Consider the following 26,330-nt stretch of genomic DNA (forward strand, 5'->3'; position numbering starts at 1 on the left):
TAAATTCCCTAACGCACACAGACAGACTAGGGTCAATTTGATAGCAGCCAATTAACCTACCAGTATGTTTTTGGAGTGTGGGAGGAAACCGGAGCACCTGGAGGAAACCCACGCAAACACGGGAAGAACATACAAACTCTTCACAGATAAGGTCATGGTTGGGAATTGAACTCATGACCCCAGTGCTGTAAGGCACAAGTGCTAACCACTTAGCCACCGTGCTGCCCAAACAATGGTTTTATTGTATTATAATAGGACTCTGCTTGTCTCCAAAAGCTGAGAGGCAAATAAAAACAGCCGGGCGGAGCACCCGGAAAATGGGTGCTAGGCAGAACACTGCAATTACAACAATGTTATATATTTCAAAGCATTGATAAATAGTACATACAGACTGTTTTTTTGTTTGTTGTTTAACAGACACCTGTCTAGTTTTTAAATCAGTATCTCAAATCCCTAGACAAGAGCAATCGTATTTCATATTATGCCATTAGTGCCACCAATCAACATATACCTTCAAAAATAAACGCTTTCCTTTGTACTATACACCCTTCAAAATACTATGCGCCATACACAGACACTTTGGAACATTTATGAAAACTGTTTCAATATCGATCAATCAGGATGTATTATTTTTAAGGTACGATTGACTAGGCTGAGAACATTATTATATTCAACCTTCTATCCATCTCAGATGTCCTCAGTTTTGAAGTGGGCAGAGACAGAACAACCAGTAGCCAATCAGATAGGAATGGTGACAACAACTGGAGATGTGTGTGCCGATCTTGTGGGAGGTAGTAACCTTTCCACTAATGGGATTATGTTAGTGAGGACTGTATGCGACATGGGCAGTTTCACGATGTGCGGAGTGGAATAGATGCAGACTGAGAGGCAGATTGTAAAAGGAGCAGGGTTAATCATCAGCAGAGTAGTTGCATCAGGTCCCTCATGCAGGAACATTATGCATCTCTGTATATATACCAATGTTCATCACAATCACCAATGAGTTTCTGCCAATGTATGCACTGCGTGTGTCCAAATGTCCACTCACCTTGCTGCATTCTGCAAGGCAACTGGAGTACTGAAAGGCGTTAGGCCAAATCTGATTAGTAAGCTGACTGAGCTGAAACAGCAGAGAAGCATGGCGAATAATGTCCTTCTGTCAGAATGTAATTTCCCTGTATATAAAAGACAAAACTATTATCTGAGTGACTATTCTATCTTAGAAATACATGAAGCAGTATTGGCACAGATATCATGGGCACCTGTGGCCCTAAAATAGCAAACCAAAGATTTATTTGATTGCTATCAAATGAGTTATTTGGTAGTGAAATAACCATCCTATGAGTACAACAGTCATTTTGTAACGAAAGTGTCAACAGACCCTCTTGACAACCAGCTGTTCTGCCTACACTAATAGGGTTCGTTGTGAACCAGTTGCTTGGGCCAATGATCTACAGGTAGGATTTGTCCACGTTTGGCTACCTATACATTTTGACAAATTGGAATTATTTCTATCAGCAAGCAGGAAATAACAGCACTATCCACTTCATCCGCTCCTCTGTTATATCATCAGCTTATTTCATTGACAAAATAATATTTCTTCACCTCAGTAAAGGACATTCACTATGCTAAATCCTGCCCCGTGTCCGAATGTCCTTCTCTGTTATGATATACATTTTGAAGAGCAGGAAATTCTGATTCAAGGGGTAGAGACTGCACATATTCAGACATGATCCCAATTGAGTAGGAGTCTGCAGGTCTACTTTAGACATATTTTTACACCACTTCACAAGCCGACCTCAGTCACTAGTTTCAACGGAGGATGGCTATTGGTCAGTCTTGGAGTATTTTTATAGAGGAAGTACATTAATAGGCACCCATAAACTGATGTTATTTAAAATTCAAAATCTAACAATGTCACACTTGAAATTACAGCAGCTATGGTGTTTCCATACGGCCATACGTTGTTTCATATTTTAATGAAGGTCAAACTAGCAGATATTGGATGAAAAAAAAATGTAAATATTAAAATTAATTATGGAGCTAAATTCAAATCTGATAATATACAGCACTTTCAGGAGACATGTTATTGTACCTGCTCCAAAGCCTGTGCAATTGAAACACTGTGTGTATGGATATGTCTGTGTGCTGTACAGCTTTTCATGATATACTGTATGTGCACAGAGCTGTGAAATTTTTTCTTGGCTTTAGAATTAAAGGCCCATTAACCCTAATGTATAATGAAAAAGTTTATTTCAGCTGCACAAAAGATAAAAGTTAACCATAGGCAACCAAAACTTTACAAGCACAAATAAAAAGTATGACAGACAGCAGTCCAAGGAGAGCTGGTCAGTCACATGCATGTAAGTTTACCTACATGCCTGAACACATGGATAACACGTTAAAGACATGAGCACAAACATATACTACATGGCCAAAGGTGTGTGGACACCCATTAGTGTTTTTTGGCGATTTCAGCCACATCCACTGTTAACAGGTGCATACAGCCATGCAATCTCCATAGTCAAACATTAGCGGTAGAATGGGTAGAGCTCAGTGATTTTCAACATGTCACAGTCATAAGATGCCACCTTTTCATCAAATTTCTACTATGATAGTGCTGCCACGGTCAACATTAAGTGTTGTTGTTCTAAACATTTCAACTTTACAATAACAGCTCAGCCACAAAGCTGTAGGCCATAGAAGTTCACAGAATGGGACAGCCTAGTGCTGAAGTGTGCAGACTAAAAATAGTCTGTCCTCCATACTGATGCTGCTGTCTGTGGTCCTCTGTACCCGACTTGGCTAAACATACTGACCACGCCGCTGTCTGTAGTCCAGGTATCTGTAATGACCATTCTGCTGTCTGTGCTCCAGTGTATCCAACCCCTCGTCCTTGTGATTACGATTACGGACTTTCCGGTGTTCCACCAATTACGGCTTATAATTCTTCTGTGTGTGCTGTATCGCTTCAGTTAACTAATCCTGCTTGCCCACTGTACTACATCACTGCTACAGAGTCTGCTCTTCCTGGTCCAGCCTTTGGTCTTCTACCAACCATATATCACCTATTACATCAGTGGGCTAACCTAAGGGCGTTGACCTGCGGGGCTCTGGCAGCAAAATCCATCCTGCCTTGCGGTGGTTCTTGGTGAAGACCGGGGGGTTTCGTTAGGCTCCGTAACTTGGAGAGGCCATCGTTAACAATGACTGATAGAAATCTCCTGTGAGATGTAACAACTGGTGGATGAACCTGGGTTTTGCGGATACCAAGAGACTGATTCCTACCCGAATGAATGCTGCCAAATGTAACGTTTGGTTAAGGAGGATTAATAGTTTGGACCTGTTTTTTATGGTTTGGCCTAGGCCCCTTAGTTCCAGTAAAGGGAAATCTTAATGCTATAGCTCACAATGATATTCTAGAGAATTCTGTTTTTCCAACTTTGTCATGCTGAAACAGAAAAGGGCCTTCCCCACACTGTTGCCACAATGTCCATATGCACAAAGAGAGGTCCATCAATAAATGGCTTCCACAGATTAGTGTGGAAAAACTTGACCGGCCCCCACAGAGCCCTATTCTCAACCCCCTTCGAACACCTTTGGGATGAATTGGAAAGTCAACTGCGAGCTAGGCCTTATCGCCCAAAGTCAGTGTCTGGCCACAATAATGCTCTTGTGGCTAAATGGATGCAAATTCCCACAGCCATGTTCCAAAATCTGATGAAAAGCCTTCCCAGAATTGGTAGAAGTTATATCAGCAAAGGGGGACAAATTAATACCCATGGTCTTGGAATGAGATGATCAACAAGCACATAAGCATGTGATGTTCCGGTGACCACTTTTATAGCCACATAGTGTACATAGACAGGGACAGTAAAATTAAATTGTTCAATAAAATCTTTTGACATTGGTGTAAAATGCAAATCTCCTTAAAAAAATGGGAATGCTTATGCGCAGGAAGTGGGTTTCAACTTTTATGTAATTTCATTTGTGCATGCTTGAAGCTTAATTACCCTTAAACGTGCAACAGTCATGCCAGTTGCATACACCTGCCAAGGTTATACACAGTGATAGACATACATAATCAAGCAAAAATTACAGGCCATGTACAGACAAATAGATACACACACTGAAACATTAAAAATGTACACACTGGGATATACATACTGAGCATTGCAAAACATACATGGCCTTATGGACCGATAGACCTATGTAGTGACATACATTACTTATATGGAAATGCAGGGACAGACATAAATACATTGGGGGAAATAGTGACAGTAAAATGAGCACAGATTTATACATAAATATAGGGAACGCTACATGTACATACAGTTACACTGCATATACAATATTATAAAAAGTTATGCACGGAAACAAAGACTTAATAAAACTGGCAAAAATTAACAACGACAGACATATATATCCAGGAAACTACATATTTTATGTCAACTTGTTTAGCTATACGCTATTCTATTTAACATTGAATAATTCAAATCACTATAAAACAATGCACTTATATAAATAAAACCATTCCCAAATAAACAAAACCACTAAGAAAATGCATTATAATATGTATGAGGCTCCTTTAAATTTGGACACATTTGTGTCAAAAGCACAGGTGTAAAATATGTGGGCCACAAAAAAAATTATTTACATGTTAAAATGAGCGTTACGTATTTTGAGTTGCACATATCTTATGATACATGCAATTTGAAATAAACACATAAATGCGCCCACAAGCAGATATTTTTAAAGCCACTAAAGTTACACTTTAAATGTATCACAATGCGGCATCATACTCGAGGAACCATCATCATCAGTCCACTAGCTAAGATGACTGGGAGAGTGAGTACTGTAGAGAGGGGTTCCGCAGTAGAGGCAGACTGAGAGGGCAATGCCATTATAGTGAGACCTGAGGCAATGAGGGCTGCAAAACCATTAGAGGGAGTTGCAAGTCTTACAGAAAAAGCTGCAAGTTAGGCACAGAGAGCAGTCAACATTACAGAGAGAGTCGCCAGTCTTGCGAGAAGATCTGCCAATCCTGCGGAAAGAACTGCCAGATTCTCAGAGGGAACTGCCCATGTCAGAGTGGATTCTGCCATTGCCAGTAAATAAGCTGTCAGATGTAGAGAGCAAGCTGTCAGAAGTCCAGAGAGAGTCAGGTGGTCCAGAAGAAGTCCAGCGGGTAAATGTATCAAGCTGCGAGTTTCAGGCGGATTTGAAAAGTGGAGATATTGCCTATAGCAACCAATCAGATTCTAGACATCATTTTGTAGAATGTACTAAATAACTAGTAACTAGAATCTGATTGGTTGGTATAGACAACATCTCCACTTTTCAAACCCACTGGAAACTCGCAGCTTGATACATTTACCCCCAGGTCTAATCCAAAGGGAATCTAGGCCAAGTCCAGAAAGAGTCTGGAACCATTTCTGTTTTTTGCAGATTGTCCTGACCCATTCCAAGTGCTTGATGTTACTACTAAGTCTATATTACTTTCTAGTGTGGAGAGCAACTGGAGATCCATTGAGGTCTTTGATCCATATTTCAGGAGACCTCCGGTTTACAGAATTGGACAGAGTTCACTGCAAATGTGAGCAACGAGCTACATACTGCACAGCACCATACATGCTGGTTTGTTGGTAAGCAGCCTTATGTCTTAATTGAGGGCCCACATTCTGGGTTTGAATTCACTTAGGCAGACAACTGGTAAAAGTGAAAGTGTACTTTATTTAATATAAATATAGATCATTTAGGAATTGCCCTAGAATAAATGCAATTAACAAACAGCCAGGGTAATCACCACACAAGGGAGCTTCTCTTAACAATTATTTTTGCTCAGTGTTCAATACAGAAAGAGCGGGGAAGAGGTCACAGTTAAGTTGCAAGTATAGTCATAAAAATGAAGTAGATACCAATACATTTACAGAGGAGAAGGTCCTAACAGAACTCCCAAAACTGAAATTGGATAAATCAATGGGGCCAGGTGGGATACATCCAAGGATACTAAAAGAGCTTAAAGGGGTACTAGTAACACCATTAACTGAATTATTCCAGCAGTCACTAGTTACAGCAGTAACTCCAAAGGACTAGAAAAGAGTGAATGTAGTCCCACTGTACAAGAGTGTAAGCAAGGGAGAGGCGAGCAACCACCGACCAGTGAACCTTACATCAGTAGTCGGGAAACTGATGGAAACACTCTTAAAGAGTTGTAGAATATCTCAAATCCAATAACTTACAGGATCCCAAACAGCATGGATTTACTGGGGTGCAACTACAGTTTATTGCCAAAAAACGCAAAATTATGCACTTGGGTCTCAAAATCCCAAAGGCTAAATATAGTATTAATGCTACTATAATGGAAACTACTGAGGAGGAAAGGGATCTAGCAGTCACTATTTCAGGTCACTTAAATGAAGGTAAGCAATATAACAAAGCAATGAGGAAGGCAAGTCAGATGCTTGGTTGTATAGAGAGAGGAATCGGTAGCAGAAACAAAGAAGTAATAACGCCACTGTCTAGGTCATTGGTACGACCTCATGTAAAATACTGTGTTTAGTTCTGAAGGCCATATCTCCATAAGGATATAAATACATTAGAGAGTGTACAAAGAATGGCAACTAAATTAGTGCATTGTCTACAGCACAAAACTTACCCGGAACGACTAAAACATCTTAATATGTATATTTTGGAGGAAAAAAAAGGGAATCTGGGGACATGATAGACATTTTCAAATATATCAAGGGTTTTAACCAGGTACAGGAGAAAAACATTCTTCAAAGGAAGAGGAACATTAGAACACGAAGACATGCACTGAAACTGGAGGGAAGTAGGTTCAGATGAAATTTGAGGAAAAACTACTTCAAAGAAAGGGTAGTGGATAAGTGGAATATCATCCCATCAGAGGTGATAGAGGCTAATACAGTAGAGCAGTTTAAACATGCCTGGGTTAGACATAAGAATATCCTTACAAAGATTAAAAGATCAAATAGGGTTTGAGGTTACCATAGGCTAAAAAGTGGGCAAACTAGATGGGCCAAGCGGTTCTTATCTGCCGTCAAATTCTATGTTTCTCACTACACAAGCATACTCTGAAGACATTATAGCTACTAAGTCAAATACAAACAATAATGTGTACCTTGAGCGCTCACTCTCCCACATTATAAATCAACAGAGGAAATTCCTCATTACATATCGATGTAGGTCTTCCTCATCATGTGGCACTAACAAATAAATTCCAAACATAATCATACATAGGGTAATATTGTTTGAGCACATAAATGAATAATCCCAATGAAATAGAGAATTCCTAAGTGGAAATCCCACAAAATATAACAAGAAATATACAATCCCTTCTTCCAAGTGTATGAAATAGTTAAAGCTCTCTTCTTTATTGAATGTTTCACACAGAGTAGAATCCCTCAGGAAATCTGCTTACAAACAGCTGCAAATGAAAGGCACATCAAAAGAGGGACTAGATGGCGTTGTGTGCTGTCTTGATCTCTGAATCTTCCAACACTCGTAACATGTGGACAGGAAAACAGAGCATATCTAGTGTAGTACAATTTTATTTCCAGAATAAAACATAAAATCGATAAAGTACACACTGATAGACATAACATAAGAGAGATTCTCAAGGAATAATGTCCTAAACACTCATGCCGGATGATCTCTATTGTATCGTATCTCAAAGCAGTACGAGATGATGTCCCCGGCTGCGTACTCCTTCTGCCAACACAGGCGATTCGGTATGTAGATGGAAAAAACACCCCACTCGACCAACGCGTATAAAGACTCCAGCTTTATAAAGACCTTGTCAGATACCTTGTCGGGTTATGGAGTCTTTCTGAACAGCATAACTGGCTCTGGTGATCCTGCAAATTGACCCGGCTTAGTTTTGACCTCTGTGGTTTACTGCCTGTCATACAGTACTTGCTATCCGTTCTGACCACTTGCTTTCTAGATTCGGTTTTAAGGTTGCCGCTCATCTGTGCATTTGTCATATTGGATGCATTACTGCAGTATGACATATGGGCAATTCTAAATGCAGTATGATCTAATGCTACCCATTTCTGATTCGGAATGGACTCTTAACCTGTTTCTAGTATTTTACCTGATCACCTGATGTGTGCATCACTGCTTCTCTGGTGCTGTACTCCATTGCAGATTCGCCACCTGTGTCCAGACTTACTACTGCTGTTCCAGGTTCCAAGGATTAAATGTATCAAGTTTCGATTTCTGCAAGTAGCCAGAAAACAGGGGTAATTTAAAGCGTCGATGGCTAGTATGCCTTTTACAAGCCATCACCACTTTAAATTTCCCCTGAAAAGTTGCCGGTTTATGGCGACTTGCAGAAAACGGAACTTGATACATTTACCCCCAAAAGTTTATTAACACACATTACTGATTAGTCCTTAGGTAAATCCATTTCTTTTGTACCAACTGTTCACCATTGCACTATAATTACTCCTGCACTGCGCTATACACCAGCTAACAAGTAGATATTCAGTAATACTGTGCTATGGACATTTCTGGTGCGGTTTTCCGATGTATATAGTGCACATTATTGATTAAGCTATAGTGTAGCCAGTTCCCGTTTGTATTTACTATCAACTGTTCGCCTTTTCATTGCCGTTACTCCAGTGTTGTACACTGGCTGACAAGTGGATGTTTAGTGATGCTGTACTCACATTGTACATTTCTGTACATTTCTTGCTGGGATCTTGTTTGACTTGTGTGGACAATTCTGTAGCTGCACTTTTTAACTAGAACTGTGACTTTAACCTGGATACTGGGCCTAGTTGGAGCCTTTTCCAGAATTCTTTGAGAATGGTATTTGAAAACTGCTTGCTGCTCTTTTTTTCTATAAAATATATTAGCTAGCAACAGATTGATATCTGTAACCTATGGTAATTCAGTCATACCAGCAACCGTGAGCCAGATCTGCACTTCCTGTAATATCAAAAATATTACCACGTACATTACTGCATTTATAGGGACTGGTAAGTGGCAATGTGGCCACAGTAGGGCAGGTTTTAGAAAAGACTCCCAACCTGGATTGATTACCTGCTTACCAGAGGACGGGCCTCTGTGCCTCCCCCATGTTCTTGAGTTGCAGCAAGCACCCAAAGGGAAGTGGCTCGGGGAAGTCTAACTGAACTTGTGGAGAACAAAGGGAACCCATTTGGCAGGCAATAAAGGGTGACAATTAATTTACTGTCCCAACTCTCGGTTAATACATGGTTATCTATTTGGGCAAAAGTGGTCCCACACCTGAACGGAACTTCTGGTACAACAAAGCTGGCCGCTAGAGGAGTTGGTCTCACAACGTCTTTAGCCAGTGGTCAGCACAGCTTCTCAGGGTGCCTCTGAATAATTGGGTGCTCTTATAATACCAGGTGTCAACATATAATAACATACAATCACCATACAATAATATATAATCAGTTACATTGCCAACTGAGAGGGGACGCCAGGAGGACTTAACCTATATTTGTGATCCTCAGCACCCTACTCTTGCCACACATGGGGCTAATCACCAGTACTTTGGCCCAACTAAACAAGAGGTCTAATTTTGAACTGTGTTACCCTGCCTGGTCTACTCCTCCCTTCATCTTTTGTCAATTTAATGAATGTGCCAAGTGGCCTCTCTCCTTTTTCCTGGTGTGCGCAAGTATTCACTATTATTGTGTGTCAGGCAAGGGTTTCCCAAGTCAACCACCCCTGGTAGACCTTCCCAAGATCTGCAACCCCAAAAGGAGAACACAAAACTCTGCAGGAGGCACTGCATTTGAGAAGGGGTGAAACTATCCTAATTGGTGAGGTACCTGGAGGTGCAACGTGAATTACATTGGACATGCACTTTAAATCCAGTTTTACAATGTCATCATAATGATGAATGCTACTTTATTCATTGTTATTAACATACCATTGTTTTACAGAATGTAATGTTGATGTCCTGATTTTCTATGCCAATTGATGTTCTGAATCTTCTGTATAGATTTAGTGAGAATATAATGAGAGTCCTTCCCCTATCTTATTTTGCCCCCGACTTCAGTTTTTGGGGGATTACCACATTAATTAGTAGCAGGGCTATTTATGATTATAAGACCAATATATGCTCCGGTCCCAGCCTCAAAGTTTGCAAATCCATTCCCCACAGGTGTCTATAGGAACTGCGATTATACACTATCAAGCTACAGCATTCGAAATTTGAGCATTGTAGTCTATGGAAAGAGTATCAAACGAGAGGGATCTTCGGATCCCTCCTGACAGACTTTGTGCTTTTCCCATGGCAAATTGTGCCGGGCCATAGGAAACTAAGTAAAGTGACTGCAATTGCAATCACTTTACTGTAAACTATTCACTGGGACAGGCTCCTATAAGAGCGGCTGTCCCGGGTGAACAATGTTAATAAATAGACATGCTATATCTTTTCTTATAACAAACATAAGAAAAATAAGATGGGTCATAAGTAGGTCCCTAGATTTTATAAAGGGTCATTGTATCTTTTTATTTAGGGTGAAGACAGTAAAAGTGTGGTCGATTAACAAGACTTGCTATAAAGATAATTCTATAAATTAATGATTTCTATGTTGTGGGTAATCTGAGCTGTGTGGTTTACATTTTGAGTATGTACTGTTGTGCAATATTTACATTACCAGCAATGCTCTTTATTAGCACTGACCATATGTACAAGAAATTTCTGCAGTCCAAATGATATATAATACATATTTGCTTATACAGTAACTATTGTTACAATTAACATTGATAATATGAAAGAAAACATTGATTTGATTGTCAATTATGCAAACTATTATATTTTTTGAGCATCTAGTTGACATCCTATTAACCGTACTTATGCATAGTCTTGTGACTGCATTCACACTAATTTATTCATTGGTAAAGTCACCTATTTGTATGTTTTAATGGTTACGTTTAGCGGTGTCTGGTTTCCCTGTTTACAACTGTACTTGATTAACATTATATCACCAAGTTGATACTCTGATGACATTTTTATTAGGCTTTATTGATTCAACTACATTGTTACAATGCATGTAAGCAGTGTGGTTGGTGGTGGCAGCAAGAGGCCACCTTCCATATAGGGATAGACCCTTCTGTTCAACTTTGTAGCCCTTAGAAGTTAATGTGTTAATCACATGTGATCACTAGACAATAATACCCTATCTTACAAAAGCATTAAGGTGTTGTAGAAGGTATGCATATTTGCTGATAATGTCCTACTGTTTGTAACCAGCCCGGAGACCTCGTTGATAACTTTGAACCATATCCTAGACCGGTTTAGCGAAGCCTCATTTTATAATTTGAAAATCCGAAGCCCTTCCCATTAATATACCACAATCTTCCCTTTCAAACTTACAAAAGAAATTTCCTTTTGTGTGGGTTAAAGATTCCTTATCATATTTAGGTATTCATATTCCGGCAAATTTATCTGCGGTGTTTGAAGTTAATTTTTCCCCGATTTATCTTCACTTCTCCTCACTGGCTAAGAATTGGATTGACTTTGAGGTCTTCTGGCTGGGGCGCATAGCGGCTTTTAAGATGATGTTGCTACCAAAACTTATGTATATCTTCCGTACCATACCCTATATTATACCAAAACGAATGATGGATAGGTTCCACACTCTGATGATGTCATATGTCTGGAAGCAGAAACGCCCCCTCCTTACATACAAACATATGTCTTTACCAAAGTCAAGAGGCGGCTTATTGCTTCCCAGCTTAACACGTTACCAAGATGCTTGTGTTTTGAGTTGCCTCCGAGACTGGTCGCTACCTCATGGAGCTAAGCCGTGGGTTGATATCGAGAGGGCTTTATATGTAGGATTCCCCTTGCTGGATCTTCTTTGGATTCCTAGGTCGGACCGCTCACCGGGTTCCCGTAAATTACTCTCCATCTCGGATGCCTTACGGGTATGGGATAAATTTATTGGGTCACACAAGGACGTTGTACTCCCTTCCCGTAATCTTTCCCTCCAAGCATTGTCGAAACTCATGCTGGATATCAATATTACTGTATGAAAAAATAGAGGGATAGTCTCTCTGGCGGATATGTTTGCGCAGACCCTTTTCCTCCCCTTCGACGTGCTTAGGGACAAATACAATCTGCCTCAGTCTGAGATGTTTAAATATATGCAAATTAGACACTGGGTGGGGGCAGCCTCCAGGACCCCCATGCTTTGTCCACATTACCAGCTCAGGTTCTAGATAGATTAACAAAGGCGGGTAGTAGGGGAGGAATAACATTCTGGTACCGCTATTTCCAGTCCCTGGTCCCAGCCTCCAAGACTCCGACTCAGGCACGTTGGGAAGCAGATATTGGTATGACTCTCTCCCTCCAGCAGTGGGAAAAGATCTACATTTCCTCACACCGCATGTCTAGATGCATCAATCACACTGAAATGCATGTTAAGCTCCTCAATCGGCTCTACCTCACCCCGGATCGCCTTCACAAGATATGGCCAAGTCAGTCTAAATTCTGCTGACGTCAATGTGGTCAGATAGCAGATGTTTATCATGTCTTTTGGACATGCCCGGTGATCCAGGCGTTCTGGGGCGAGATATCCGCTTTGATTTCGGAGGTCCTGCGAGTTTCTGTCACTCTTGACCCGGAGGTAGCCCTCCTTCATATATATCAGCCTGTGATCCCTAGCTATAAGCGCTATGTATTAGGACACATACTAATAGCCGCTAGAGAGCAGCAATAGCTCAGAACTGGAAGTCCCCTGCTCCCCCCAGCATCACTAAGGTCGTGTCTAAAATCCAGTATAGTTTTGAAATGGAAACATCGGATGTGACCTATACGTCATCCGCCTCCAATCCAATTTTCAAATGGTTTAGCTGGCACGAATATGTTACAGTGGGCTCCGGTAGAGCACAAGTAGCTTCAAATATTTCACCCTCTCCCTCCCCAGCAGCCCTCATAGAGGAACTCCAGCCTAACGAATAGGTTCTGCCTGTGTGTTATTTGAGCTACCTAGGTATTAATATGACCCCATTTGGTATACTATGAGAAAGACCAATGTGTATATTTTATTTCTGCTTCTTAAAGTAACGTGCATGTTATAAGATCGCTGTTTCAATTGAGTGACTCCCCCCCCCTCCTTTTTTTACCCTTTTGTTTGTTCCTTCAACTGTGCTTGTCACCCTTTCTTTTTTCTGTACCCCATTTAATTTTGAAAAACTCAATAAAAATTTATTGAAGTAAAAAAAAAAAGCATTAAGGTGTTGTAATGGCCAGATTGTCACTATCTTGTAATCATCCAATAAACCAGTGAACCACTCATTTCAAAATTATATACTTTGGCATTGGCAAAACCATGTTGCACTGCAGGGGAGCAAATTAAAATATGTAGACAGATTTAGAGTTGGGAAGGGGCGTGTCCTAGCTCAAATCTAAATTGTAAGTTCACTTTCACAGGCATTCATCATCAATAGACAATGGAGGGGGGCCTTCACTCCAAAAGGTGAGGTCTTCTGGAAAATCAAGATTTAATTTTGCGGAACAGGTTTATTTTGTGTGTTGGCCACATTAACGGAGGTATTCCGTTTCATAAATAGGTGATCCTTCAGCTGGTCAGAGGTGCCAGAAACACAACCACACCCCTATATTTAAGGGGATCGATTTTGCATCGTATAGTGCACTTTGTGGGAAAAACACATAAATGAAAAGGATTTTAGTATAAAAAAAAACTAAAAGTTTATTCATCATAGATTTGAATTTGTAGTGATGACTTTACGGGTTCTGCCATGCACATTTACTAAAGACTGGGAAGAAGCCGTGCACTTAGAGATGTGCTTACTGAACAATTAGGCACGCTTGCACAAAAGAGTACAAATAAAACAGTGCAGGCCGGCATTTTTAGTTATTCTTAAACAGCAATTAGTGTGCATATATTGGCTTTTCTTTTACAAAACCTGCATACTATGGCACACTCAGCCAGCCAATGCTGACCTGTGTCGTCAAGCTATGTGATTGCCAAGAAAAGTCCATTGTGGAAAGGGGTAAACTTATGTATGAGGCATCACTGATTTAGGCAATTCCCTAAAGTTTCACATGCCAATTGGCCCCTTTCAGAGTGCGTGGGCACAGTGTTTAGCGTTACTGCCTCACACCGCTGTTTCCTCCAGGTGCTCTGGTTTCCTCTCACACTCCAAAAATATGCTGGAAGATAAACTGGATTCTGACTAAACTAACCCTAGTGTGTGTATCTGTGTGTGTGTCTGTGGTAGGGAATATAGAGCAGGGACTGAAGTGATTGACTAAATATAGTGTACAAAGCGAAGTATAACATGGAGGAGCTATATAATAAAAATTACTGTTAATAAATATCCTAGAAAAAATCCCACTGTGAACATTGTTTAAAGTGGGAAACTGATATGTTTTATTTTCATGTTCATGATACTTCTTTAGATGCACTGCAACCTCTTTTCTTTTACTAAACATGCCTTACACACATATGCGCTTTTCATATTTTACCACCACAGCAGTTAAGAAATAATCTAGATTGGAATGCAGTTTATCTCCAACTAATCACTGTAAATAGCTTTTGTAAACCTTCATTGTTGGTCTATGACTACAGTGTGATAGATGTACTACACAGTGCTTTACAGAGATTGTATTTAATCATTCTTATCAGTCCCTGCCCCAATGTAGTTTACCCTCTAAATAATCTAGACACACACTAGCATTAAGCTACCAGTATGTTTTTGGACTGTGCAAAAAAGCCGGAGGAGATAGGTGCCCTGGTCGGAATAGAACCCATGCTAAGCACTGTGCCTCCTAAGTAGTACATATTATTTTCATAAGATAAAGGACATAAGGAGGTATAATCCCACTCTGCCGTTCAACCCCTGAGAATAATGGAAATTATGTGACTAGATAAATGGAAAGATTAAATTTGAATATGTTCAATTTAATAAGACTGAAGGATTCAAGTGAGTATGACAGAAGGGAATGAACAATGAATTAGAGCAGGGGTCCTCAAACTACGGCCCGCGGGCCAGAGAACATTTATATGGCCCGCCGGCCGCCATCTGCTGTCAGTCATCGACTGACAGCTACTGCTCCGTGCCCCCCTCTCTCCGCAGGTGTCGCCCCCCGCCGCCCGCATTACCACTCCCAGGTCCGCTTCGGATTCATTATTTCTGCCTTCCAGGACCTGACAGTCAGGTCCCGGCAAGGCAGTGTATACAGCAGAGTTAAAGGGACCGGCCCTAGCCTATCAGTGACCGGCCGCGATATTCACTGACTCCTGGGTGGCTGGCTCCTCCACAGGAACCAGCCACCTTACTACCAGTGCCGCGTGCGCGGATCAGCCCAGCGCTGCTCCGTCTCTCCCCCCCCCCCCTTTCCAGATGCCTCTTCTGTCTCCTGCTGTCATATTTCCTCAGAGCCTCTTCTGTCTCCTGCTCGCCGGCGGGTGCTCCCATCACACAGAAGCTGACAGCTGCAGGTCCCTCCTTGCTCAGCGCCCAGAACAGCACCATAATCAGGTATGTATACATTTTATTATGTGCAATGTATTTTTTATTACTACTATGTTGGCACTATTTTGAACCTGGGGGCACTACTGTGGGGCATAAATTGAACTTGGGGGCACTACTGTGGGGCATAATTTGATCCTGGGGGGCACTACTGTGAGGCATAATTTGATCCTGGAGGGCACTACTGTGGGGCATATTTTGAACATGGGGGCACTATGTGGCTTAAATTGAAAATGTTGGCACTATTGTGGCATAATTTGAACATAAGGGCACTATTGTGGCATTGAACATAGGAAATTACTGTGTGGCATAATTTGAACCTGGGGGCGCTACTACATGGCATATCAATTGGGGGCACTACAGTGTGGCATAATTCGAACATGTTGGCACTATTGTGGCATAATTTGAACCTGGGGGGCACTATGTGGCATAAATTGAAAATGTTGGCACTATTGTGGCATAATTTGAACCTGGGGGCACTACTATGTGGCATATCAAATGAGGGTACTACTGTGTGACATAATATGAACTGCCTTAATCCAGCTCTGCCCGCCGGGTTTTTATGCCGTCGCTGCCTGTCTGTCATTTTTTTTTACATGAGAAGGACGGTCATTGGTGGAAGAGGGAGAGGGGGCGGCGGCCGCCGATTGGCTGGCCGGCTGAAGCGCTGGATCATGAGATCTGTTGTCCGGCTGCAATCTAGCTTCAGGCGGTGAGCACTATAGTCCGGCCCTCCAGCGGTCTGAGGGACAGTGAACTGGCCCCCTGTTTAAAAAGTTTGAGGACCCCTGATTTAGAGTATACGGTCATGGCCAAAACTTTTGAGAATGACACAAATATTATTTTTCACAAAGTCTGCTCCCTCAGCTTTTATAATGGCAATTTGCATATACTCCAGAATGTCATGAAGAGTGATCAGATGAATTGCAGTTCATTTCAAAGTCCCTCTTTGCCATGACAATGAACTTTATCCCAAAAACAACATTTCCACTGCATTTCAGCCCTGCCACAAAAGGACCAGCTGGCATCAGGTCAGTGATTCTCTCTTTAACACAGGTGAGAGTTTTGACAAGAACTGTTAGAATAACAGACTGGAAGCTTTAAAAGGAGGGTGGTGCTTGAAATCAATGTTCTTCCTCTGTTAACCATGGTTCTCTGCAAGGAAACATGTGCAGTCATCATTGCTTTGCACAAAAAGGGCTTCACAGGCAAGGATATTACTGCTAGTAAGATTGCACCTAAGTTAACCATTTATCGGATCATGAAGAACTTCAAGGAGAGAGGTTCACTAGTTGTAAAGAAGGGATTAGGGCACCCAAAAACGTCCAGCAAGTCTCAGGACCGTCTCCTAAAGTTGATTCAGCTGCGGGTTCGGGACACCACTAGTGCAGAGCTTGCTCAGGAATGGCAGTAGGCAGGAGTCAGTGCATCTGCATGCACAGTAAGGTGAAGACTTTTGGAGGATGGCCTGATGTCAAGAAAGCCAGCAAAGAAGCCACATCTGTCCAGGAAAAATATCAGGGACAGACTGATAGTCTGCAAAAGGTACAGGGATTGGACTACTGAGGACTGTGTTAAAGTCATTTTCTCTGATGAATCTCCTTTCAGATTGTTTGGGGCATGTGGAAAAATGCTTGTCCAGAGAAGGAAAGGTGAGCGCTACCATTAGTCCTATGCCATGCCAATAGTAAAGCATCCTGAGACCATTCATGTGTGGGGTTCTTTGTCAGCCAAGGGAGTGGGCTCACTCACAATTTTGCCTAAGAACACAGCCATGAATAAAGAATGATACCAAAACATCCTCCAAGAGCAACTTCTCCCAACCATCCAAGAACAGTGTGGTGACAAACAATGCCTTTTCCAGCATGATGGAGCACCTTGCTATAAGGCAAAAGTGATAAACAAGTGGCTCGGGGATCAAAACATCGAAATGTTGGGTCCTTGGCCAGGAAACTCCCCCGACCTTAATCCCATTGAGAACTTGTGGTCAACCCTCAGAAGGTGGGTGGACAAACAAAAACCCACAGATTCTGACAAACTCCAAGCATTGATTAGGTAAGAATTAGCGGCCATCAGTCAGTATGTGGCCCAGAAGTTGATTGACAGCATGCCAGGGCGAATTGCACAGGTCTTCAAAAAGAAGGGTCAATACTGCAAATATTGACTCTTAGCATAAACTTAATGTAATTGTATACCATAGCAACATCTGATAAAAGGTCTAAAAACAGTGAAGCAGCAAACTTTGTGAAAACCAATGCTTGTGTCATTCTCAAAACATTTGGCCATGAATGTAGATCCCTTGAATAGTGAGAAGACAAACTGAGTAAAGGAGCTGTACATGAAGAAAGTTATGCAGTCGGTAGAACAAGGTACAAAACAAGTGGAAGTCTGGGGAGTTGTATACAAATATATTGAAGGATAAGGAAAACTGTGAACTGAAGATGCACTTGGTAATGAGTGTGCCCAGACTGCATAAAATAACCAAGAGTAGTGATAGAATTATCAAGACAAATGGATCTATTTATGTAAAGATGAAAACCCCAAAATCCAGCGATACTGTAGTTTTGGCCAAATTTAGGGGTTCACGCTATTTAAAAATGCCAGGGGCATTTAACAAAGGACAGTGGTGGTACAAGTACCACTGCTGTCCTCTTATCACTATCGCCAGATGGAGATAGCAAGAAGGCAGGAAAGGAAAAAAAATCTACATTATTGACGGGTTTTCACAAATAGACCCCAAAATCTGGAAAACAAATATGAATGAATCAACCCTTACCAGGGACTATTGGTTAGGCTCTCATAATCTTGAAATTAAAATCCATACTCCCATGCGACCCAAAGTTTGTTTAGACCATAAAATTCTCCCCATGCTTCATTTTGGGTCACAAAAGAAGTAAACTGTTATGGAAATATACACCAACTTGTGCAGTAAATGTTGGTACACTAGAAGCCTACATATTGACAGTTATGATTTTGGGTGAAAAAGCAACATCATATGGTTTGGATAATGAGGACTACGTTGATAATGTGATATATTATACAGTCAATAATAATAAGGAGGTGCTGCAGTAAAAATTATTTAAATCACCAAAAGGTGATGTTATAACTCTGCTGGGAAGAGCAAAGATGCCAGAGCACATTTATGCAGCATCCAGGGACATGGAAGACAAATAACCAGAAGAACAAAGCCACACACAATAAGGCCAGCCAAAGTCACCTGTCTACAACCAATGTTTAATGACAATCATTGATTAGAAAATTCTTGCTCAACAAATGCCAGAAGGGAATATTCCCAGATTGTCTGCTTGTCTCTTATAGGTAGCACTTACATTTAAAGAACACTGCTGGGTACTACAACGAGACTGCATCTGACACGCAGTGTCATTGGCTTTTTTTCCCAGTGCAAAAGGGTAACCAGCCTTACTGACTATTAGTTACTAAAACAAAAGGGTTACATTGTGTTCGAATTTACTAACATTATGATAAACCATCAAATGAACATACAATTCAGTATTAATAAACTCACCATACCGCCGCAGAGACTTAAGAAAGCCTGGTGTGCCTCCAAACGATTGACATGGCCACTGTGGAAACAATGTTTGAGGTCTGAGGAGTCAATCTGGACATGACTTTGGTTTCCAATATGGACAACATTGTAAGAATCCGCAATAAAGCTTGCATCATTGGTAAGGTTCAAATGGAATAGCTGTCCATAGGCAGCAATAAGATAATATGTCCTGTTGACATCAGACTGTGATGTTTGAAGTTCTAGGCTCCTTTTCCTTCTTCTGAAGTGTTGGGTAACAGGTAACGCTTCTCCAAAATCATTTACTCGAGAAGGTATGACAATCTCATATGATGAAAGTGTTTTCACAAAACTAGCTGTAAAATAACAATATATTAGAAATAAGTCAGAGATTCTGTCAATAATATCATGGTATACTTATCAGATTCTGCAATAATGTAACAGTTAATTTAATGAAATACCAACATTTTTAGTGTAAGAAATAATATAAACATACAACTTACATATTGTACACTTTCTATAATACTTAAGATACAACAAATCATGTGTGTTTCCACTGAATACGTTGTTAATAAGGCTCTCCTTTTATTAGAGTTCCTAGTCCTCACCACAACTGCTGTGAAACTATTCTATGAACCAGTCACCCTTTCAATAAAAATTGTGTTTTTGAAATCCCAGACACCACCATGGCCCCTGCCCCATAATGGACAATGTCCAAATAGTCCCTTGTAACACATCGGCCCTTGCACCATCTAGGCTTCTCTACACCCCACTATGTTTACTGCTCCTATTTATTCCTGTTATCTCTCATTATCCCATCCCATTAGGATGCACTCACAGACAAGGCCCTGTACCATAGTTCTGTAGTCTTGGGGATAAATGTATCAAGCTGAGAGTATTCCGGCATGTTTGAAAAGTGGAGATGTTGCCTATAGCAACCAATCAAATTCTAGCTATCATTTTGTAGAATGTACTAAATAAATGATAGCTAGAATCTGATTGGTTTTTCAAACCCACCATAAAACTCTCAGCTTGATACATTTACCCCTTGGTATCATGTCTGTACTCTCCCAGTTCACATCTGCCCCCAGACCTCCGCACACTTGCCTGCACAGCTTGAGCACATGGAGGCAGAAGGGAGAGGATGTAGTCCTTAATGCACTGAACTTCTTCTCCTCCTCCGATTGGTCTGGCTGCATGACCTCCTTGCAGTTTGCAGAGGTGGTCACATTACATGAAAGCCAGCTGCTCCCATTCAGTAGGATCGGGAGCAGAGGCCGCAGGTGAAGGCTTAGAGGGCGTCTGTTGCCCATCACGGATTTAGAGAAATGTCAAAGAGAACAGTGGAAAGTGGATCTATTGTGTCGACACGGGCTAAACAAAGACAGTCCTAGTTGAAGAGGTCCAAATATGCAATTCCAGTTATGTCATTTAATTCTTTTTTCTCAGTATAAAGTACTACAATGTCCACAGAGTTTAGAGTCACAATCTTTTCAGCCGATGGTTATGACAGATGAAGAGCTCAGATCTGAAGGTAAATCTTGTAAAACATGTAAAGTGTGTACACATGAATCGGCTGATCGGGACTTTCAGTCGTTGGTAAAATCATTAACAATATTGCATAGGGAGAAATTTTCTGTAGTGTGTACCCAGCATTAGCTATGAGAATTTTTGCATTTAGTGCAGTTTCTTAACACCCTTATAAAGAGGCCCAAACAGGTAAAATATTGAACATGAACATCTGAAGTAATCTAATTGACTGGGTCAGGTAATTGTGTTACATGGACTCAAAGATGAATCTTCAAACAGATACCAGTTAGGTAATTAGCAGTGCACGCTGTGTTCTCCCCAGAAAATTCTGCCACCCGGATGGCATTAAGAAGTAACTGGGTGGAGCAGTTGTAATACTTTGCAATAATATTGAAACATTTTGGAGGTTATTGCCCACAGCTGCCAGGACTGGTCAGACTGGTGGTCAGTGGTCTAACACACACTGCTGGCTGTAGAGTTCACATAGGAGAAATAATAGTTTATTCTATTATAATAGGACTCTGTTGGGCTCCAAGAACCAGGTGGCAGGTAAAAACAGCCGGGTGGAGGACTCGGAAAATGGGTGCTGGGGAGAACACTGGTGTGTTTAAAGGATCTCATTCCTATGAGCACAGGTGGATCAAAGGTTGCTAAACTTGAATAATCTAGAATGCTTAGAACACAATGAACAACTTAATAGAAAGCCCTAGCTGGCTCCTTTACTTTACAAGTTACTCTCTGAGGGCCTGAGTCATTAAGCAGGGAAAAGCAAAAAAAAGGAGTAACTTTCCACCTTGGCAAAATCATGTTGCATTGGAGGGGGAGGTAAATTTAAAATGTATGGACAGATTTATAGTTGGAGTAGGGCATGTCCTAGATCAACTTCACATTTCAGTGTAAAAATAAAGCTATGAAGTATTTGTGTGGTACATGAAAAACCAGCCAGTATTTAACTTCTGTGCAAAATAATAAACTCATCTGCACCCCTTGCATTGTAACATGGTTTGTTCCAAAGAGCATTTTCTCCTTTCTTTTGACTTACTTTCCTTAATGACTCAGGCCCTGAGACTGTATTTAAGGCTAGACCCAAATGGATATTTTTTCAGGTGTATTGTCCTCACATAACAGCAAATAGAATAGTAATCTGTTAATATTTTTTTGCATTCCTGCATGCTCCAAGATGGCCAACATCCTCAGTCAAAACCATCCATTGGGGCAACAATATCAAACAATGGAGAATCATGGATGCAAAGTCCATGTCACCCGTGATGAATTATAGTAAGGAAGCATGGGGTGATTGCCAGGGGCCCAGGGTCATGAGGGTGCCCATGAATTCAGCCTCATCCGCTCTGGGGACACGGCACTGTCACACCAGAAATGGAAGAACCGAGGATACTATCAGAGTTGGCACCGGCGGTTCACACACAGACAAAGTGGTACAGAAGAAGTTCAGTAACGTAGTCAACAGTCCGAGTTCAGATACCAGAGGGAAGAATTTTGCTAAGGGAATACCAACACAGTCTGGCAATATGTAAAAATGAGAGGGAGGGTGGATTAGCACCATAATAAGTGACAAATGGAGTTGGGAGAGGCATAATGTGACCCAGGACCAGGACAGACGTGCTTGCATCAGGACCATGTGAAACGCAACTATATGTGAAATGTACCTGCCTGTTAGGGCCCATGGCTTACATACAGCCCAGGTTCCCAGATAATCTTAATACAACAATGCACAGCACTATTTTTTAAACTCCCATCTAATAAATATACTCATAGAAGAGTGTACCCTGTAAAGAAATGAAGGCAGGTAGGTCTATTTCTTAAGTAAGATGGTTTTCAAAGTATCATCATCATCATTTATTTATATAGCGCCAGAAAATTCCGTAGCGTTTTACAATTGGGAACAAACATTAATAAAACAATACTGGGTAATACATACAGACAGAGAGGTAAGAGGGCCCTGCTCGCAAGCTTGCAATCTATGGGACAATGGGAGTTTGTAACACAAGGGCACGTGCAACATCATATTGCACAATGGACCAGCTAGAATGCAAAGGTAAAAGTATTGAGTGGGCTGTATGCTCAGTCACACAGCATTGTTGGTCAGAGGATTGTTGTCTTGTGTTAGCTGTGTAGAGGGTGGTAATAGGGTAACCTAGGGAGATTAAGATGGTGGTTGAGGAATATCATAAGCTTGTCTGAAGAGGTGGGTTTTCAGAGAATGCTTGAATGTTTGAAGACTAGAGGAAAGTCTTGTGGTGCGAGGGATGGAATTCCACAAAGTTGGTGCAGTCCGAAAAAAGTCCTGTAACCGGGAATAGGAGGATGTGATGAGAGTGGAAGAGAGAGACGCTGATCTTGTGCAGAACGGAGGTGTCGAGTTGGGAGATATTTTGAGACAAGTGAGGAGATGTATGTTGGTGCAATTTTGTTGATGGCCTTGTATGTTAGTAGAAGAATTTCATATTGGATTTGTTGAAATACAGGCAGCCAATGTAGAGACTGACAGAGTGGCTCAGCAGAGGAAGAACAGTTTGCAAGGAAAATCAATCTAGACACTGCGTGCAAAATAGATTGTAGGGGTTCAAGTCTGACTTTGGGAAGACCAGTAAGGAGGGAATTGCAATAGTCGATGCAGGAGATGATGAGTGCATGAATTAAGGTGTTTGCAGTATCTTGTGTGAGATATGAGAGTATTCTGGAAATGTTCTTTAGCTGTATGTAACATGATTTAGATATAGAATTGATGTGGGGAATAAATGATAGTTGGGAGTCAAGGATTACACCTCAGCAGCGAGCTTGCGGGGTGGGATTTATGGTCATGTTATTAACATAAATAGAAATGTCAGCAGGAAGCATCTGTTTTTGGGTGGGATTTGAAATAATAAAGCTTTACAAAGGTGGTATTGGGCCTTTAATCCAAAGGAGCACAGCCTAATGAGGCCCCACATTATATGTTTGTGGTCCCCTGATTGTAAAATATGCAATACATTCTATTGAGAAGAGGCATTTAGTTAGTTCCCTGAACAATGAACCCCTGACACAATTCAATTACAAAAACGAAAGCACCAATGCTTTTATCACTTCAATTGACAAATTAACCTTTGCTTCTCTGAATAAATATAAACAACATGCACCACTAGTGAGGATGAGGACAGGGTTGAGATCCAGTGAGGGAAAGGTCATAAAAAAACAACTAGTCAGACAATAGAAAATAACTCCAAAGAATTAAATAAAAAGGTTATGACTATCATTCTTATCAATTTTATTAATTCTACAATGTCAATAAAACAAAAGGTCTTCTAAACCATACAAAAACTCGAAATGATGATACAGAATAAAAAGATATAATTATTATCTGAATTAGATTAATGCATCCAGTTAATGGAGTACCATTAAAGGCAACCATTATATTTCCAAAGTGGGCAAGTGGGAACAACATCCATTACAAATGCTGATAGATTATAGCCTCATCATAGATTGCCAGAAGGAATTCTAATTTTTTGCCATTCATTGAAAAGCTCCCAACCACACTTACATATATACAGAAAGAATCAACTGATATAAATCAAATCAATCTAGCACAACTGTAAAATTCAATGGCTTTATTTTACATATGGTGAATGTGCAAATTAATGTATGCTTGATATGAATATAGTTTGTTTTACACATTCTAGATTTAATCAGGAAGTTAGTGATAAGAGTTACATGTTTTTAACACTGGACTCCTTGTCTTGTTTTTTAACTCCTTGTAGGTTGGTGCCTTGGACACATGCTCACCTTACAGCCTCTCATTAACAGGTCATTAAGCTTCCTACCTACAATACAAAGTTTTGTGGAAGGTTTTTAGTGTATATTGTCTTAAACAGATTGGTAGGAACCAACATTTGCAGTACTTGGCCCCATATATAAAAGGTGATCTATATAGTAATAAATGAAATATGGGCTAAATATGTACAAAACATTTGCAATATAACTTTAGAATACTCATGACATTTCGATTTATTTTGCACTGTATCCTGCACACATATATATTTCCCCTATGTGTGCCTCATATAGATTTCACTGGCTGCGAGATTATATATACACACACACAAACATATTTGGATCTTGACCAGCCTCCCAATGTGAGTTGTTGGCACGGACTTCCATTCATTTCTAGTACGTGGCCCAGGTCAGTAAATTAGGGTTAACCCTCCCCATGCAGGCCAGCTGTGATTACAATGTGTTAGTCCCATGCTGTCAGTGACTTGTTGCATTACCTTGCTTGGGGTGAAGCCGGTTTTCCAAGGACCGAGTGTGCAGAAAGCAAAGATGACAGATCAGCCCCGCCAGCCAGTTTGCAACCAGCATGTTCCCTCCTGTGTACAAGAGACAACAAGGACTATGGTCCTCTTACCCTTCAATCCCCTCCTTCGATCGCTCTTCCCCTGCCTGCGCCCCTCGGATCCCCGGGTAGCCCTCACCACAGCTCCCGCTTCAGCAGTCGGGCGTCTGTGCGGACTATCTTACACTTTAGCCCCTTACAATCTCGCCACCCTCTCGGCATCGCTTCTCCCCTGCACTTTCCTCCTAGTAGTTTCAGCCGGCACAGCTGGGACATGCACTAAGTGAAGGGGGAGCACTTCATGTACATGTGTGTGTCAGACCGCGGCACCCTGACCAAGGAGAGAGCTGAGGGAAGAGATCAGTGCCAGCAGCTCTGCTACTCTCTGACCATCCCAGGACCCCGACATCAAAGAGGAGAGCCCGCCTTGTGGGCGAGCCCTGACACAGACCCATCAGACCCCTTCTTGCAGGAAGCTTATCTATCTTACAGACTCCTACAAGTGCAGCCTTCATTCCATAGTATTCTGCTTACATAAATGCAGTACATCATATTATATAACGGTATTCTCACCCAAAATATGGACGTGTCTTGAGTAGATAGAGTATGCTCACATAATGTTGCCTTTATCTTTACAGTGACATGCTATTTATTTGTGTTCAAATATCTGTTTCAAATATTATTACAGTTTTATTTTACAACGAGAACAAGATATTTAGTATTGAATCTGAAAATATTGTTTTATTCGCTTAGTTGCAAACAGGATTCTATTCGAATCTATAACAAATTAATGTAAACATGAGTGTCTTATCTAAGGTAATTTAGGAAGCTGCACAAATGTGCGTCCATAGTACATATGCTGTTTTGTTATGTTATGCCCCTATATTTGGCTATTGTGCCTATATGTACAGATAAGTGCCAGACAAGACCCAAAACCAGGGCATTGCCCCTATTAAGTGGACAGTTTTAAAGGAATTATCTTTGTTAGCAGGATCCAGGGGTTGTAATTAGACAGGATGGATATAGAAACAATCACTGGATTAATTGGTTATTCACTTATTATTAATTAGATTAATCTAAAAAAAAGGAAATTCATTACATACATATTTTCCTTTGGTTCTACATACTTTAAAAATTATAAATACTAATCTTAGTACCCTTACAGTATCTTATACAAGCTATCTTTTACTACTTAATACATACAAGTAGTTTAGTCTAGTAAGGATAACACTGTTTTCAATTAGGGACCATATCCCATTTGCAGTCTAGAATTTGTCAGCAATTATAAAAGTTCAGTCTTGCTATTAGTGTTTCCATAATTGTCTAGCTATTAAGTTTCAGTCTTATCAGCAAATATTTCTTATGGGCCTATATATTAAAAACAGACGATGGCGATGGTTTTCTATTGACGCTTATCACAGTGATACAAAACCTTAT

The 26,330-nt window shown here is 40.8% G+C and overlaps 1 protein-coding gene across 1 annotated transcript in view; it reads right to left on the reverse strand.

Moving 5' to 3' along the window:
* The window catches only part of ADAMTS20 (ADAM metallopeptidase with thrombospondin type 1 motif 20), a 265,728-nt gene extending 240,445 nt beyond the window's left edge, over nt 1-25,283 (reverse strand). The window contains exons 1-2 of the mRNA XM_075209069.1: nt 24,829-25,283; nt 19,037-19,392 (exon numbers count right to left, since the gene is read on the reverse strand). Of these exons, the coding sequence (XP_075065170.1) occupies nt 19,037-19,392; nt 24,829-24,919 (447 nt within the window). The 5' untranslated portion in view covers nt 24,920-25,283. The remainder of the gene's footprint in view (nt 1-19,036; nt 19,393-24,828) is intronic.
* Nucleotides 25,284-26,330: the final 1,047 nt, after the last annotated feature.

This window comes from Mixophyes fleayi, chromosome 4 (assembly GCF_038048845.1).
Source record: "Mixophyes fleayi isolate aMixFle1 chromosome 4, aMixFle1.hap1, whole genome shotgun sequence".
Taxonomy (NCBI): domain Eukaryota; kingdom Metazoa; phylum Chordata; class Amphibia; order Anura; family Limnodynastidae; genus Mixophyes; species Mixophyes fleayi.